We start from the raw sequence: 12644 nt of genomic DNA, 5'->3' as shown, positions 1-12644 counted from the left end.
ATATACCAACATAACTAAAACCCTAAATTAATTTAAATATATTTACCCTAAATGAAATATAATCTGAGAGAAAAAAGTCTTCCGCTTTGGCAGATCGGGACCGTCCGTGACAATCAGACGGAGAGGAAACAGACGGCCAGGAGCCGCCGTTGCAATCACCGTTGGTCATTTCCAAAAATCCCGGAGAAAACAGAGTCAATCCGATGGCAAATGATCTTGGAAGTAACTATCCACATCCCATTCGGAGGATTTGAAGTCTTCGATCAGCTCAAGCGAGAAATCTACGGAATCGCCTTTCTCTTTCAACAGGGTGTGGTTCAGGGGGAGTGTCGGATTCCCAGAAACATTCACCGGCGAAGCACAGATCCGATAGCAGACTCGCCGGTGATTCAGCGACGGCCAGGTGACACGGTCTGAACTCGGTCTCGGGCTTTGATTCGGACAACTGCTCGACAGGCTCTGCCTTCAGCTCCATCATGAGCTCTGTCTCCTCGTTGACGTTGAATCGGAGAACAGAGGTTGGAGAACAGAGTGTCTGATGGGAATCTTTGCCCGAATCGCACCCAGAAACCGTCTCGATGTCGATGCTCGGCGGATAGGACGCCACCGGAGGCGGCGTCTCCGGCGGAGGAGTGAGGATATTGGTCTGAGCTTTGGGTCCCTTGAGGCTGATGGCGGCTCGGTCATAGACAAGAGCAGCGACCGCCCGGAGCCATATCCTCGTACGGCTCGCCGGATCACGGATCTCCGCCGCGAACTTTCCCCACGGCCTCTGCCTCACGCCTCTATACTTCCTCGGCATCGCCAACGACGAAGACCCATCATCGTTCTGGGTCTTCTTCCTCGCTTGCCGCGCAGCCTTTCCGGGTTTGGTTGCGGCAGCGAAGGAATCTCCGTCGTAGAACCTGATCTCGTCGACGTAGCGCTTGACTCTCGCCGGCGGAACCGCCGTGGCGCCATCGTCGTCGTCGCTGGAGGAATCAGTGGCGCATGGGTCGGTCACCGTGATTCGGACAACCTTGGTGGAACCGGAGAAGGGTCTTGTCGGAAAGGCGGAGACTTTCCGGTGCTCAGTGAACTTAACCGTTCGCGTTCTCGACATGGTTGGCCTGTTCATTTCTCGTTTGGAGGTCTGTAACAGTTGCCGGAGTAAATAGAGCGATTGTTTCCCAAGAGAGAGAGAGAGAGAGTAAATGGAGTTTCGGTTGAGAGAGAATAGTCAAAAAGGCGAAGAAGAATCGCCGTTTCTGAGGAACCTCCTTAATATAGTCACGCATTTATTTTGTGTTGATTTTCTTCCCTTTTTCTTTTTTGTTTGGATTTTTTTTCCCCATATTTGTTTTTGGAATTACAGTTAATTGGTCATTATGATGTTTTTATATTTAAAAATCAAGGGAAATTTGTAATTAGGGAAACAAAATTCACGGCGGCCACCCGCATTTCCAAATATCTCGAGACGTCGGATCACGGACACGTGGCAGATCCAGTAGTCTCGGTCCCATTTACTAGCTTGCCCTCCAAGCAATTGTACTCCTGCCACGCGCCATCGATGCTCGTGTTGTTCACGCGCATATCGGAGGGGGGGTGGGGGGCCTCTGTCACGTGAGACTCTGTCACGGTACTGTGTATCTGTGCTTTTGACCCACCATTAGAATCATGAATCTGTGGTATGATGCATTTATTTTTTTAATTACTCGCATGTATTTGTTTTAATATTTTAATTTAATTTTTTTGAAGAAAACAAGTATAACACTTTTTTTCTTGGCGGCCAAGTGTCTACCGACCCCTCTAATATTTAATTCCCTTAATTATACGACACATATCACCAATAAGCAAGGAAATTGATTGACCAAAGCAATTCCCTCAATCAAATTTATACACACATATATATATCATTACACGAACATGAAATTAGTTTGCGCAACATAACAAAAACAAAATTGAATTTATTTACGGGTATTAACATAGAAGTCTAACCATAAATCATAAAAAAATAATTGTGTTGTTGACCAATTGTCGTTTTAAATATTATTTTAAAGCATGGTATAAATTAGTGTTGAAATATAAACAAATTTGAGATGTTTTATTGTCTAACCTCAACAAACTAGATAGGAGATCAAAAAGGGTTTATATAAATCTATTTTTTAAAAATATATAAAACAAATTTGTGAAAAGGGCAGTGGACATTAGTGGGGCGGAGCCTTGTGGACGAAGCGAAATAATTAAAAAAGAATGGCATAACGTTTTCTCTCCTTTTCACAAAATGGCACGACATTCGTCCGGGCCTTTTAGTAGGTAGGAAAAAAAACACGAAACGCTCTTCGTCTGTTTTTAATAATAATTATTATTACTTTTCTCTTATTTCCACCTGTCACGTGCCTCTGATTTTCTTACACGTGACTGCTCTCCCTCTCCCAGCCCACGTTGAACTAGAGTGCTATATAGACACAAATCTTACATATATATATATATATATATATACATTTTTTTATAATCCGGAAGTTTACTGAATCTTTGACCCGACTACATCTCCCAGAACATCGGTAAAATCTAGATGAAATTTGATAAGATTTATACAAATGATGAAATTTGCTAAAATATATGAAATTATATATAAAAATACATTTTTTTACGACGTTTATTTCTTTTGATCGTCACTCTTTGACTCGGGTGTCTCATCTGACCCTCACCATTCAATTTGTTTTTCTTTTTATTTATTTTATTTCATTTTTGTTAAAACCATATATATAAGGTGTTCGAGTACGTATATGCAAACGAATAATAATAATAATAATAATAATAATAATAATAATAATAATAATAATAATAATAATAAGAAAAATACAAATAAAAGTACCTGAACTTTTACAAAAATCTCAAATAAATACCCGAACTATAAAATTATCATATAAATACTCGAACTTTTCAAAACCCCCACATAAATACCCAAACTTTTAAATTTTTTCCAAATCAAACAAACGCAACTGCTCACTCAGCCAAAAACTGCTGACTCATAAATGCATAAAAATAATTATATTTAAATATATATATTATGTATATATATTACAAAAAATAAAAAATAATAATAATGCATTATTATTTTTAATAAGTATTTTAAAATAATAATAATAATGCATTATTATATATATATAATTATAATTATTTTTATTTTAATATATATACATTAGTAATATATATACTAAAAATAAATTTAATTATTAAAAATAATAATGCATTATTATTATTTTAAAATACTAATATATTTACATAATATATATATATAATTATAATTATTTTTATGCATTATTATTACTTTTAATAATAAATTTAATTATAATAATTTTTATTGTAATATATATGCATTAGTAATGATATATATATATATATATATTGTAGTTATGTGTATATGTGTTTCATTAATTATAAATAATTTTATTTTTAATATATATATATGTGAATTTATATACATATATTAATTTAAATACATATAGATGAATATTTGGATATTTAATAATATTTTTTAATTATGAGTCAGCAGTTTTTTGCTGAGTTAGCAGTTGCGTATGTTTGATTTGAAAAAAATTTAAAAGTCTGGGTATTTATGTGGGAGTTTTGAAAAGTTCAGGTATTTATATGATAATTTTATAGTTCGGATATTTATTTGAGATTTTTGTAAAAATTCGGGTATTTTTATGCGATTACCCATAATAATAATAATAATAATAATAATGTATGTTTTTTCGCTTTTGGAATGTAGCTAAACAGTGAAGGCTGTATTAATCTCTCATTTACAGAAGGATATAATTTTTGTAATGCCTAAATAAGAAAGTGACAGCTTGATTTCCTTGACCGACGGTCCACTTTACATCCTTCAGCAGTGCTGCATTACCATTTACAGCACCTTATTTACTTCCGCATATGCATATATATATATATAATGTGCATATATATATAATATACATATATCTTATAGATATAGATATGTCTTTAGACATGGTACATGGGTGTTTGCAGTCTGTATTGCCTAAAGAAACGACCGTACAGATCCATGTACAGGCGGATAGATATGCATGTGTGTATCTTTTCTTCCTGGAACCTGGAAAAGAAGGTAAACCATGAATACATCATGTGTGTTACAACAAAGAGTAACATTCTGCTAGAGAAACCAATGGCAGTCGCTTCAAACCCACCCATAATCCCAAGGAGATCTAGAGAAGCAACTACAATAGCTGAAAGACCGAAAACGAAATAATTGACCTCAAATTCGGGAGGTGAGACATTATAGAGATTTCTAGTTGCATCTCACAGCTATTCTTTTATCTTACTTGGTAATATCCTCACTCTTTCTCTGTTCGCAGTGTCTTTAACAGACAGTTAAAATATTATTAAAATAAAAAAAGTTTTTTTTATTAGATTCACCTCTCATGTTACAGCGAGGAAAAAAAACATTTCATGTGTAACATCAATAATCAATGTAATAAAAAAATCAAAGAAGAGAAAGACTAAAGATTCCATTCTGCTCATCAATGTAAGTTTATCCTGCAACCAAAGATTCAATTTTTCTCGTAAAAAATTGCAGATTCCGACATAATTTCGCTAAGAGTATATACATTTATCGAAATTATAATTGGTGCGTTACCATCTGAGGGTATTGAGAGCGCATTTGGGGGATTCGGAATCGAGCTTGTTCAAGCTTATGCCGCCGCATTTCAAGTTAACGGCGAGCATTCCGATCTTGATATTCCCAATTCCCAGACCCACTTTGCTCTTCGCTTCCACGTTGATGACGAGATCCTTGCTCTGGAATTTCATGGCGAGACGCTTCGCCACGCGGGTTTCCACGAGCTGGTTCGTCACCGCCGTCGCCACTTTCACGCGTGTCGTGTTCCTCGGATCTTGTCTGAACCCTGGCACGGTCGCCGACCCGAGCCCCGTCTCGTCGTTCCCCTGCCCCACGGTCACGTCCACGTCCGTGTCGCCCAAGTAGAACGCGATCTTCAAGTTGGGGTTCTTGATCTCGACGCGCGCCACGGCGTTGGCGGAGAGCGACGCGCCGTCGGGATCGGCCGAGACTTTGAACTGGTCGAGTCGGCAGGAGGCGAGGCTGAAGGTTGGGAGTTTCGGGTCGAACCACAGGTAGAAGACGCCGCAGGCCACGACGAGGACGAAGATGAGGAGGAGGAGGGTGACGCAGAAACAGCAGCAGCATGGCATGCAGCAGTTCCGGCGTTTCTTCTTCGGTCGGAATGTTGTCGGAAGGGCCTGCTTCCTCGCCGGCTGTCTGATTCCCGGCGGCGGACCACCACCCATGTTCGGGTCTCTGAAACCAGGTGGTTTTTGGAGAGCTGGGTTCATCCCATTATCTCCCATTTTTCTTCGTCCGTCTCTGCAGACGGATTCAGATTCTCCTGTCTGATTCTATAATCAGAATAGAAGACAGAGGATTGAAATCGAAGGAGAGAGATGAAAGAGGAGGAAGGAATCTTGAATCGGTAGAGAGAGAGGGAGAGAGGAGGAGAAAACGAACGTGGGTTCAAAGAGATTCGAACGTTGGAATCGAGGACAGAGGTTGCCGTTGATGGAGAGATGGGCGAGACGGGTGGCGAGAAATTTCAGTTGGTCCGATACTCGCGCGCCGGTTTTATGGTGACGTGGCATCTATCTCCCTCTCTTTTTGACCTAATTCCATATTTTCCCACCATAATTCAAAATTAGCTAAAACATGTTTATACATTTACCATATTTCATTCATTATCAATGTATGCCCGTTTTATTTAGACTGATTTAAACCTGATCAGCTGTATTTGAGATTTTTTTTATATACCGTCGACTCTATTTTGGTCATTCCTTTTTCATACTTTATTTATTTATTTATTACAAAAATAACTACTTATGTGAGTAATAAAACCATGTGAAACTATATATTTAGAGGTACAGTAAAAAATTAATATGTTGGAAAAGGTTAAAAACCGAACTTTTGTTTTTGATAACCGAGTATTCTATACTAAGGTGTTAAAATCGGATTTTTCCAATCTCGCACCCCAAATTTACGTTTTTTCATTCCTTTACATTATTTTATTATTTTTTTTATTTCGTTTATTCCATCAATATACATTATTATATATTGAATATCTGAACAGCGATACACATACAAAAGAAAAATATATGGTGAATATAAAATACTAATTGTTTAACCTATTTTTTACAGATTTACAAGAGATTCACACCCGTAAAAAAAAGAATAGTCAATGTTATCACACACACTGCTCGCCACGTCGGAAGCAAAGATTGAGTTCCGGTTAACTAAAGTCTCTGCTTCGTCCAGTGGATTTATACTCTGCGTTCATGTTTCTGTGTTTCCCCCTTCGCCGCGGAAGCAACACCGAGGCTTCGTTAACAAAGTGGGGATTGTAAAGCAATTTCTTTTTGCTCAGGTTCGCATCCCTCTCCCGATTACGCTTCCCCGGTTTCTGTTTTCGATTTTTGGATTAGGGGTTTCTGGGTTTGATTCTAGACATCTAAAGATTTACGCTTTTGGTGTTCGTTTTTCTGGTTTGATATTTGAATGCTGAGACTGACACGATTCTGGGTTCTGTCCATTTTAGCGAAAGTCTAATATCGCATATATCCCAGACTAAACGCAACTTCAGTTCTTCACGAGCCATAACCTCACGGAGACTCTCTATCTTGCCGCCGGGGCTTAGTTCTTACCAGTGAGTTATATCATCTTCTCTTTCTAACCTTTGATTTTTAAGCCTACCCGTGTGTTCGTCTTCTTTCATGCGCTCATGTTTGAAGGTTTTGTTAGATACTGGGTATTTTATTTTTAGTGTGTTTGCGCTGGACTGTCTTGGTAAAATGGAGAAACTTGGGATCAAATTAGGAGATTGGATGCTTTGTATCAGTCTCAGGGACAAGTTTAGGGCATAAAGGTAGAAGCTTTGTTGGAACAGTAGGCAGATTCTTCAATTAAACTCTGAATGTACAGCATGATCGATTACGTCCCTGCGTAATGATGGGTGTTATCTTTGCGGCGTTAGCTTGATGTTATTGATCGCTTTAGAATTTTGTGATATTACTGGGTTCTTAGTCTCTGTTGAACCGGAGCCAAACCTATACACTCGAATCAAAATCCATTAGCTCCATCACAAACTTTTTCATTGATTATTTGTAGAATGAGGAAAGCTACAAACTTGTGTTTGTTTTGCTTTTCCGTATTCAAATAATGGATTTTCCCATGTTTTGGATGGTGTTTCTGTAAATCATTTGGATTGTGCGTTGATTTTTCCCAGTTTTTGCCATAGTTTTTGTGAAAAGATTATAGTTCCCTCATCCCATCTTTCTGCAGAAATCGCAACAATGGAGTATGTCAACCCGGAAGGACTTCGCTTAGATGGTCGCCGCTTCAATGAAGTATACCCTCTTCCTGTATTTTGGTCTTTGGATTTTTGTCTTATGTTTGTTTCAGCCATTGAACTGTCCCTTTTTCACCTTTTAAGTTAATCTGTTATTTCTTGATGCTTAATTGCTTATGAACCTCAGATGAGGCAGATCCGAGCTGAAATCCGTGTAATCTCTAAGGCTGATGGGTAAATGCATACAGTCCTGCCTTGTCATCTCCTTGTCTTTTGTTTTAGCATCCATATGAAAACTTAAACTTCTATAATGGGTTTTTCTTTTAAAAAATTTTCAGTTCTGCTGTTTTTGAGATGGGTAATACAAAAGTTATTGCTGCAGTTTATGGTCCGAGGGAGGTATCCATCCAGTCACCTTTCATATCCAATTGGGGTTGCTATTTTATTGTACTTTGCAGTCAATCCAGTCAAATGGTTTGTCTGTGGTTTGATATGCATAGATTGATGCTTACATGTATCTCTGTCTTCATCTTTCCTTTTTACAGATTCAAAATAAGAGCCAACAAATCGCTGATCATGCCTTGGTATGTATGTTGATCTTTGGTATCGTTCACGTGGAATTGCTTTTCGTTTGAACATTTCTGCTTATGCTCCTCCAACCATGTATATTGTAGGTGCGGTGTGAGTATAGCATGGCTCATTTCAGTACTGGAGACCGTAGAAGACAGAAGGGCGACAGGTTACATTTTCTGCACTGAATCTCTTCACTTTTTCTCGGAAAATTATGTGTTATCTGAATGTTCGGGTTAGACAGCATGAAAGACAGTAAATTTTATGTATATGTTCAGACGTTCAACGGAGCTATCACTTGTTATCCGTCAGACAATGGAAACCTGCATCTTGACACACTTAATGCCCCGTTCTCAGGTCACATTCCATTCCAGTGCTTAAAAAACTTTCTGATCAATTTGGAATAGCGTTTTCTCTTCTGATCGATCATTTCTTTCTGCAGATTGACATTTTTGTTCAGGTTCTACAGGCCGATGGGGGTAACTCTTAGTTCTTTAACGACACCATTTTGTTGTTTGATTACTATTTAGGAATATGATTAATTCTGTGACATTACTCTCAGGTACGAGATCTGCATGTATCAATGCCGCAACTCTAGCTCTTGCAGATGCCGGGATTCCTATGCGTGATATTGTGGCCTCCTGTTGTGCAGGATACTTGAATAGCACTCCCCTTCTAGGTAAATTCTTGATGTTTGTTTTTTTTTTCTCGAATCCTCCCTACAAAGATATTTTGTTTCACAATTCAAGGCAGTGATCCTCTTTCTTATGTTATGTTCTGTCCTAAAAACAGATTTGAACTATGTTGAAGACAGTGCCGGTGGCCCTGATGTATCTGTTGGTCTTCTACCCAACTTAGACAAAGTGACACTCCTTCAGGTTCTGTTTCTAAAAACTCTCGCCCTTCAAAGTTTCTCGGTATTGTCTGTAATCTACTCCCCGTGGTGATACAACGGAAGCCGCTGATTTTGTCTGAAAGTTTCACCCTTTGGTATGGTAGATGGATGCCAAGTTGCCGATGGACACATTTGAAACAGTGTTCGCTCTAGCGATTGAGGGCTGCAAGGCCATTGCAGAAAGAATCCGTGAGGTACAAACGGAAATATATCTGCGAGTCTTTCTCGGGTTTTTTTTGTCAAAGCGTTTATTGCTGATTCTTTTTTGGTTCTAATGGTTTCGAAGGTGCTTAAGGACAACACCAAGCAGCTGGAGTATCGTCGGGGAACATGATAAACTCGAGCAAAGGGTGTAAAATTTGAAATTAACGAAACTTTTCGGCATCATACTGAGTTGAAACTCGAGTAGGAGAATTCCCTGTCATCCAAATTTTGAGCATCCAACCAAAACCAGCATGGGAACAGAGGGTTTGAAATTCTCAAGACGTGACTTTGTGGAGTTCCATTTCAGTTTCAAGTCTCTGAGTTCCTACTGCATTATGGTAATGTCTGAATCCAGAAGGCGTGAAGAAAAGTAACTTCAGACCAATCAGTTAGAGAAACACATTATATCCGACCGTAAATGATGAATCTCGACATTACCCAGAGTAAAAATTTTCAGGATCATTCTAAAGATTGGAACTTTTCAGTTGCATGAGGAAGAAAACGGTCATCTCATATGATATAGACATTGCCCGACACAAAAAAAGCATAGGCTCGTTACATGTTTCATCAAAGGCCGGTCTGATAAACCACCGGCTCACAACTTCAACTTCCCTACTGAGAATAAACAACTCATAAAAAGGCCGAAAAAAAAAAGTTTTTTCCCCCTCATCCCATTCAATAATCTCCGGATGGCAACAGAAGCTGCAAAAGAGGAACAAAAGCACTCTCCTTTGATCAGAACCCTTTTCTCTGAAGTTCGAGCTGATCGGTGCAAAAGCTCGAAGGAACAGCCGACAGCTTGAGCTTGCCAGTCCACTCTTCCCCCGGTTTCAGGGTTATCGGCCTCTCCACGGCCGCACCATCCACACAGAGCATGTGTTTGTACTCCTCGTCCCCGAAATCCGCCATTGTTTTTGACTTTTTCTCCCATGGATTCCACACCACTTCACCATCATCATATGCCACATTCAGGTTTGCACGTTATGTTATTGTAGATTTATCATTGTCAAAAGCCCATTGATCGAACCGAGGGAAGAACAAATCTCAGACAAGAGTGTTCATGACTGTAACACGGAAGCATCTGGTAGTAAACAGAAAACTGCCAAAAATATCAACGAGGAGATGGCATGGGACAGAAAGTGAACCATTCCATTAAACGAAACGAGCCGATACAACGTTCACACACAGATTTGCATCACTTTTACACGAGTCAGAGCTTCCGATAAAAAGATAGAATTTTTTCGAGGTTGTACTGGTTTTAGTTGATGGGCATAAGCTGAAAGAGAGCTATGGCTCCTGTTCTCACCAGTGTCTGGTAGCCCTTCCTTTCGGATGACGTAAGTTCTCTTGCGTTCATGGTCAAGCACTGCCACCACCTTTGGCGAGCTGAGGTATATCCGGTCCACCTGTCCAATACAACATCTCTCTGAAAAACCCGATTCAACCCGGTAACGATACTTTCAGTTTGCATTCTACTGCATAACCATTGACATTTTACCTCGGATTCAAACGTTAAAGCATCTCCTTGTTCTGTGAAACGTTCTCTACGGCAGAGATTGTCCAGGTAGTCCAGTGTCTCCAAGCCTTCAATCCTGACTTCACTGTGGTATTTGCAAATTCATTACAAAAAAGAAGAATACATGAACAAGTCAGTCAGAACCTGGGTTGGAACACAAGCATCAATCTCCATGTGCTAATATTCTCTTTGAACGCACCTAATGTCAGAAACAGACAGGTAACTGTGATAAGCGAAGGAGAAGCTGAAGGGTTTGCCATTGATGTTCCTCACTCGAGATATCAATGTCAGGTCCCCGTCTGCTCCGAGCGACACCCTAAGACGGAACTCAAAACTGCAGAAACAGACATAAATCACAAGAAGACAACATTGTCATCGATGGAACAGACAAAAAGACTGAAAGGAAAAGTTTCTTTCACCTATGGGGCCATTGCTTCAAGTCCTCATCAGAAGGTTTCAGCAGAAGATCGACGAAGGATTTCCCTAGGGATTCATTTGGGTGAAGAGGAGGGGGACTATCATCAATCACCCAAATCTTATTTCTTGCAAACCCATGCTGATCCAGCGATCCACAGTCTCCAAACTTTCAACAAGAACATGATAACGAACATCAATGCAGGGCCCAGAATAGTTTTTTTGAAAACGTTTTCAGGGATTTCAGAGAGCAATACCTGTGGATAACAAATCTGGATTCCTCCACGCATGGCTTTCGGGGATTTGAAGATCGCCTTTCAAGCAAAGCAATGATATGAAAACAACTATTAGATTTGCTTGGAAACTTGTAGATTGAACCAAAAGAAATGCAGAGTTCCAGTCTTTCTTCATTGATTTGACAAATTAACACGCATTACTTCTACTTTCCAGACTGGAGTTTCTATCAGATTGTTAGTGCTCTTCAACTGCGTCGAAGAAAAGGGAAAAAAATACAAATCTTTCGTCGACCCAGAAAAGATTTGGCTCAAAGTTTCGAACTTTTCATACTGAAACAGGAAATCACTCAGTAATTACATAAGGTAGGGTTTTCCCGTACCTTGCTGCTGGTGAAAAGAAGTTCTTCGCCTTGCTCATTATTTCTCCAGGAAATCACTTGACCTCCATGTAAACTAATCTGTAGACAAAAAAAAAAATCCAAACCCAGAGAACAAACTTAAGAACCCACAACGATTTAGAGGACAATTTTTTCAACTATGCACAGAGAGAGAGAGAGAGAGAGAGAGAGAGAGAGAGAGAGTCTCACTCGAGCCGAAGCTCCATGGGGGTTTCTGAGAACGACCTGGTCAATCCCATTCCAGTCTTTGGTTATCTCAGTGGCTGCTCTATGATCCCACACCGCTGCGTGATGACCCATTCTCCCACTCTCCAGAAATTTTCCAAATCTTATAATGCGCAAAATCCAAAAGAAATTCTCCGCCTTTTTTTTTTTTGGTTTTGAAATCCCAGGAACCTCCAATTTCAAACCGAACACACAACAGAAAGGAGAAAGAAGAAAAAGACAAGAGCTACCACCTCGTCACAAAAATCCCATGACCACGACGTTAACAGATCTGGAACCTCCGTCACTTGATTAAATGCCCAGAAAAAAAAACCAAGGAGATTAAAAAAAACCCAAAGAGAAAATGATTCAGATAAAGAAGAGGAAGTAACCAGCTCTCTTGATCTTAAAAAAAAAAAGATAAAAACCGCTTTTTTGTAGAAACAGAAGATACGAGGAAAAAAGTAACCAAAAGGCAATAAATTCGAGCTTAGCTTTATAAGGGAAAAAACAAAGAACAAATAAACTAATACCAAAAAAGTTTCAAAATTTTCCGTCTTGGGATTCGGAATGCCATGAATGATCCAGCTATGAAATGCTACAAACAGATTCTGAACAGAACATATACATACACATGTCATATGTGTGTATATATACACACACATATATATATACATTCAAGGGGGGAAACGTGTGAATCTCAAGTGATTAGTATTGATATGGAAGAAGCATTCTTCAGTATTTATCCATTTATTGCTTAATTCCATCTCATTTTATTTGTTTGCTAATTAATTAATTACTGGTCAGGACAACCTGTAATTAGATGATATTAAAACATAATTAGGGGGGGGG

The 12644-nt window shown here is 39.2% G+C and overlaps 4 protein-coding genes across 4 annotated transcripts; 1 reads left to right on the top strand and 3 right to left on the bottom strand.

Annotated features, from left to right (window-relative positions):
• Positions 1-268: 268 nt before the first annotated feature.
• On the bottom strand, positions 269-1381 carry LOC104817607 (ethylene-responsive transcription factor CRF6-like). Its single transcript, XM_010546856.2, has one exon. It carries the CDS (start codon positions 1115-1117, stop codon positions 269-271), a length of 849 nt encoding a protein of 282 aa, XP_010545158.1. The 5' UTR covers positions 1118-1381.
• A 3017-nt stretch (positions 1382-4398) lies between these two features.
• On the bottom strand, positions 4399-5557 carry LOC104817334. The gene is made up of 2 exons (XM_010546487.2): positions 4640-5557; positions 4399-4539 (listed from the first exon to the last, which is right to left on the bottom strand). The coding sequence occupies exons 1-2, from the start codon at positions 5368-5370 to the stop codon at positions 4524-4526; spliced, it is 747 nt and encodes a 248-aa protein (XP_010544789.1). The 5' UTR covers positions 5371-5557; the 3' UTR covers positions 4399-4523.
• A 798-nt stretch (positions 5558-6355) lies between these two features.
• On the top strand, positions 6356-9337 carry LOC104817331 (exosome complex component RRP41 homolog). Its single transcript, XM_010546485.2, has 13 exons — positions 6356-6434; positions 6606-6713; positions 7349-7413; positions 7543-7589; positions 7694-7754; positions 7901-7939; positions 8030-8094; positions 8204-8282; positions 8368-8404; positions 8488-8604; positions 8718-8803; positions 8925-9014; positions 9107-9337. The coding sequence occupies exons 3-13, from the start codon at positions 7360-7362 to the stop codon at positions 9152-9154; spliced, it is 723 nt and encodes a 240-aa protein (XP_010544787.1). The 5' UTR covers positions 6356-6434; positions 6606-6713; positions 7349-7359; the 3' UTR covers positions 9155-9337.
• Positions 9338-9532: 195 nt separating this feature from the next.
• On the bottom strand, positions 9533-12224 carry LOC104817333 (putative glucose-6-phosphate 1-epimerase). The gene is made up of 8 exons (XM_010546486.2): positions 11778-12224; positions 11571-11648; positions 11212-11268; positions 10960-11123; positions 10740-10874; positions 10523-10625; positions 10331-10430; positions 9533-9968 (listed from the first exon to the last, which is right to left on the bottom strand). Exons 1-8 carry the CDS (start codon positions 11886-11888, stop codon positions 9760-9762), a joined length of 957 nt encoding a protein of 318 aa, XP_010544788.1. The 5' UTR covers positions 11889-12224; the 3' UTR covers positions 9533-9759.
• Between the last annotated feature and the right edge of the window lie 420 nt (positions 12225-12644).

Source organism: Tarenaya hassleriana, unplaced genomic scaffold (assembly GCF_000463585.1).
Source record: "Tarenaya hassleriana unplaced genomic scaffold, ASM46358v1 Cleome27, whole genome shotgun sequence".
NCBI classification, from domain to species: domain Eukaryota; kingdom Viridiplantae; phylum Streptophyta; class Magnoliopsida; order Brassicales; family Cleomaceae; genus Tarenaya; species Tarenaya hassleriana.
The sequence above is the reverse complement of the archived record's forward strand: the minus strand, read 5'-3'. Positions and strand labels throughout refer to the sequence as shown.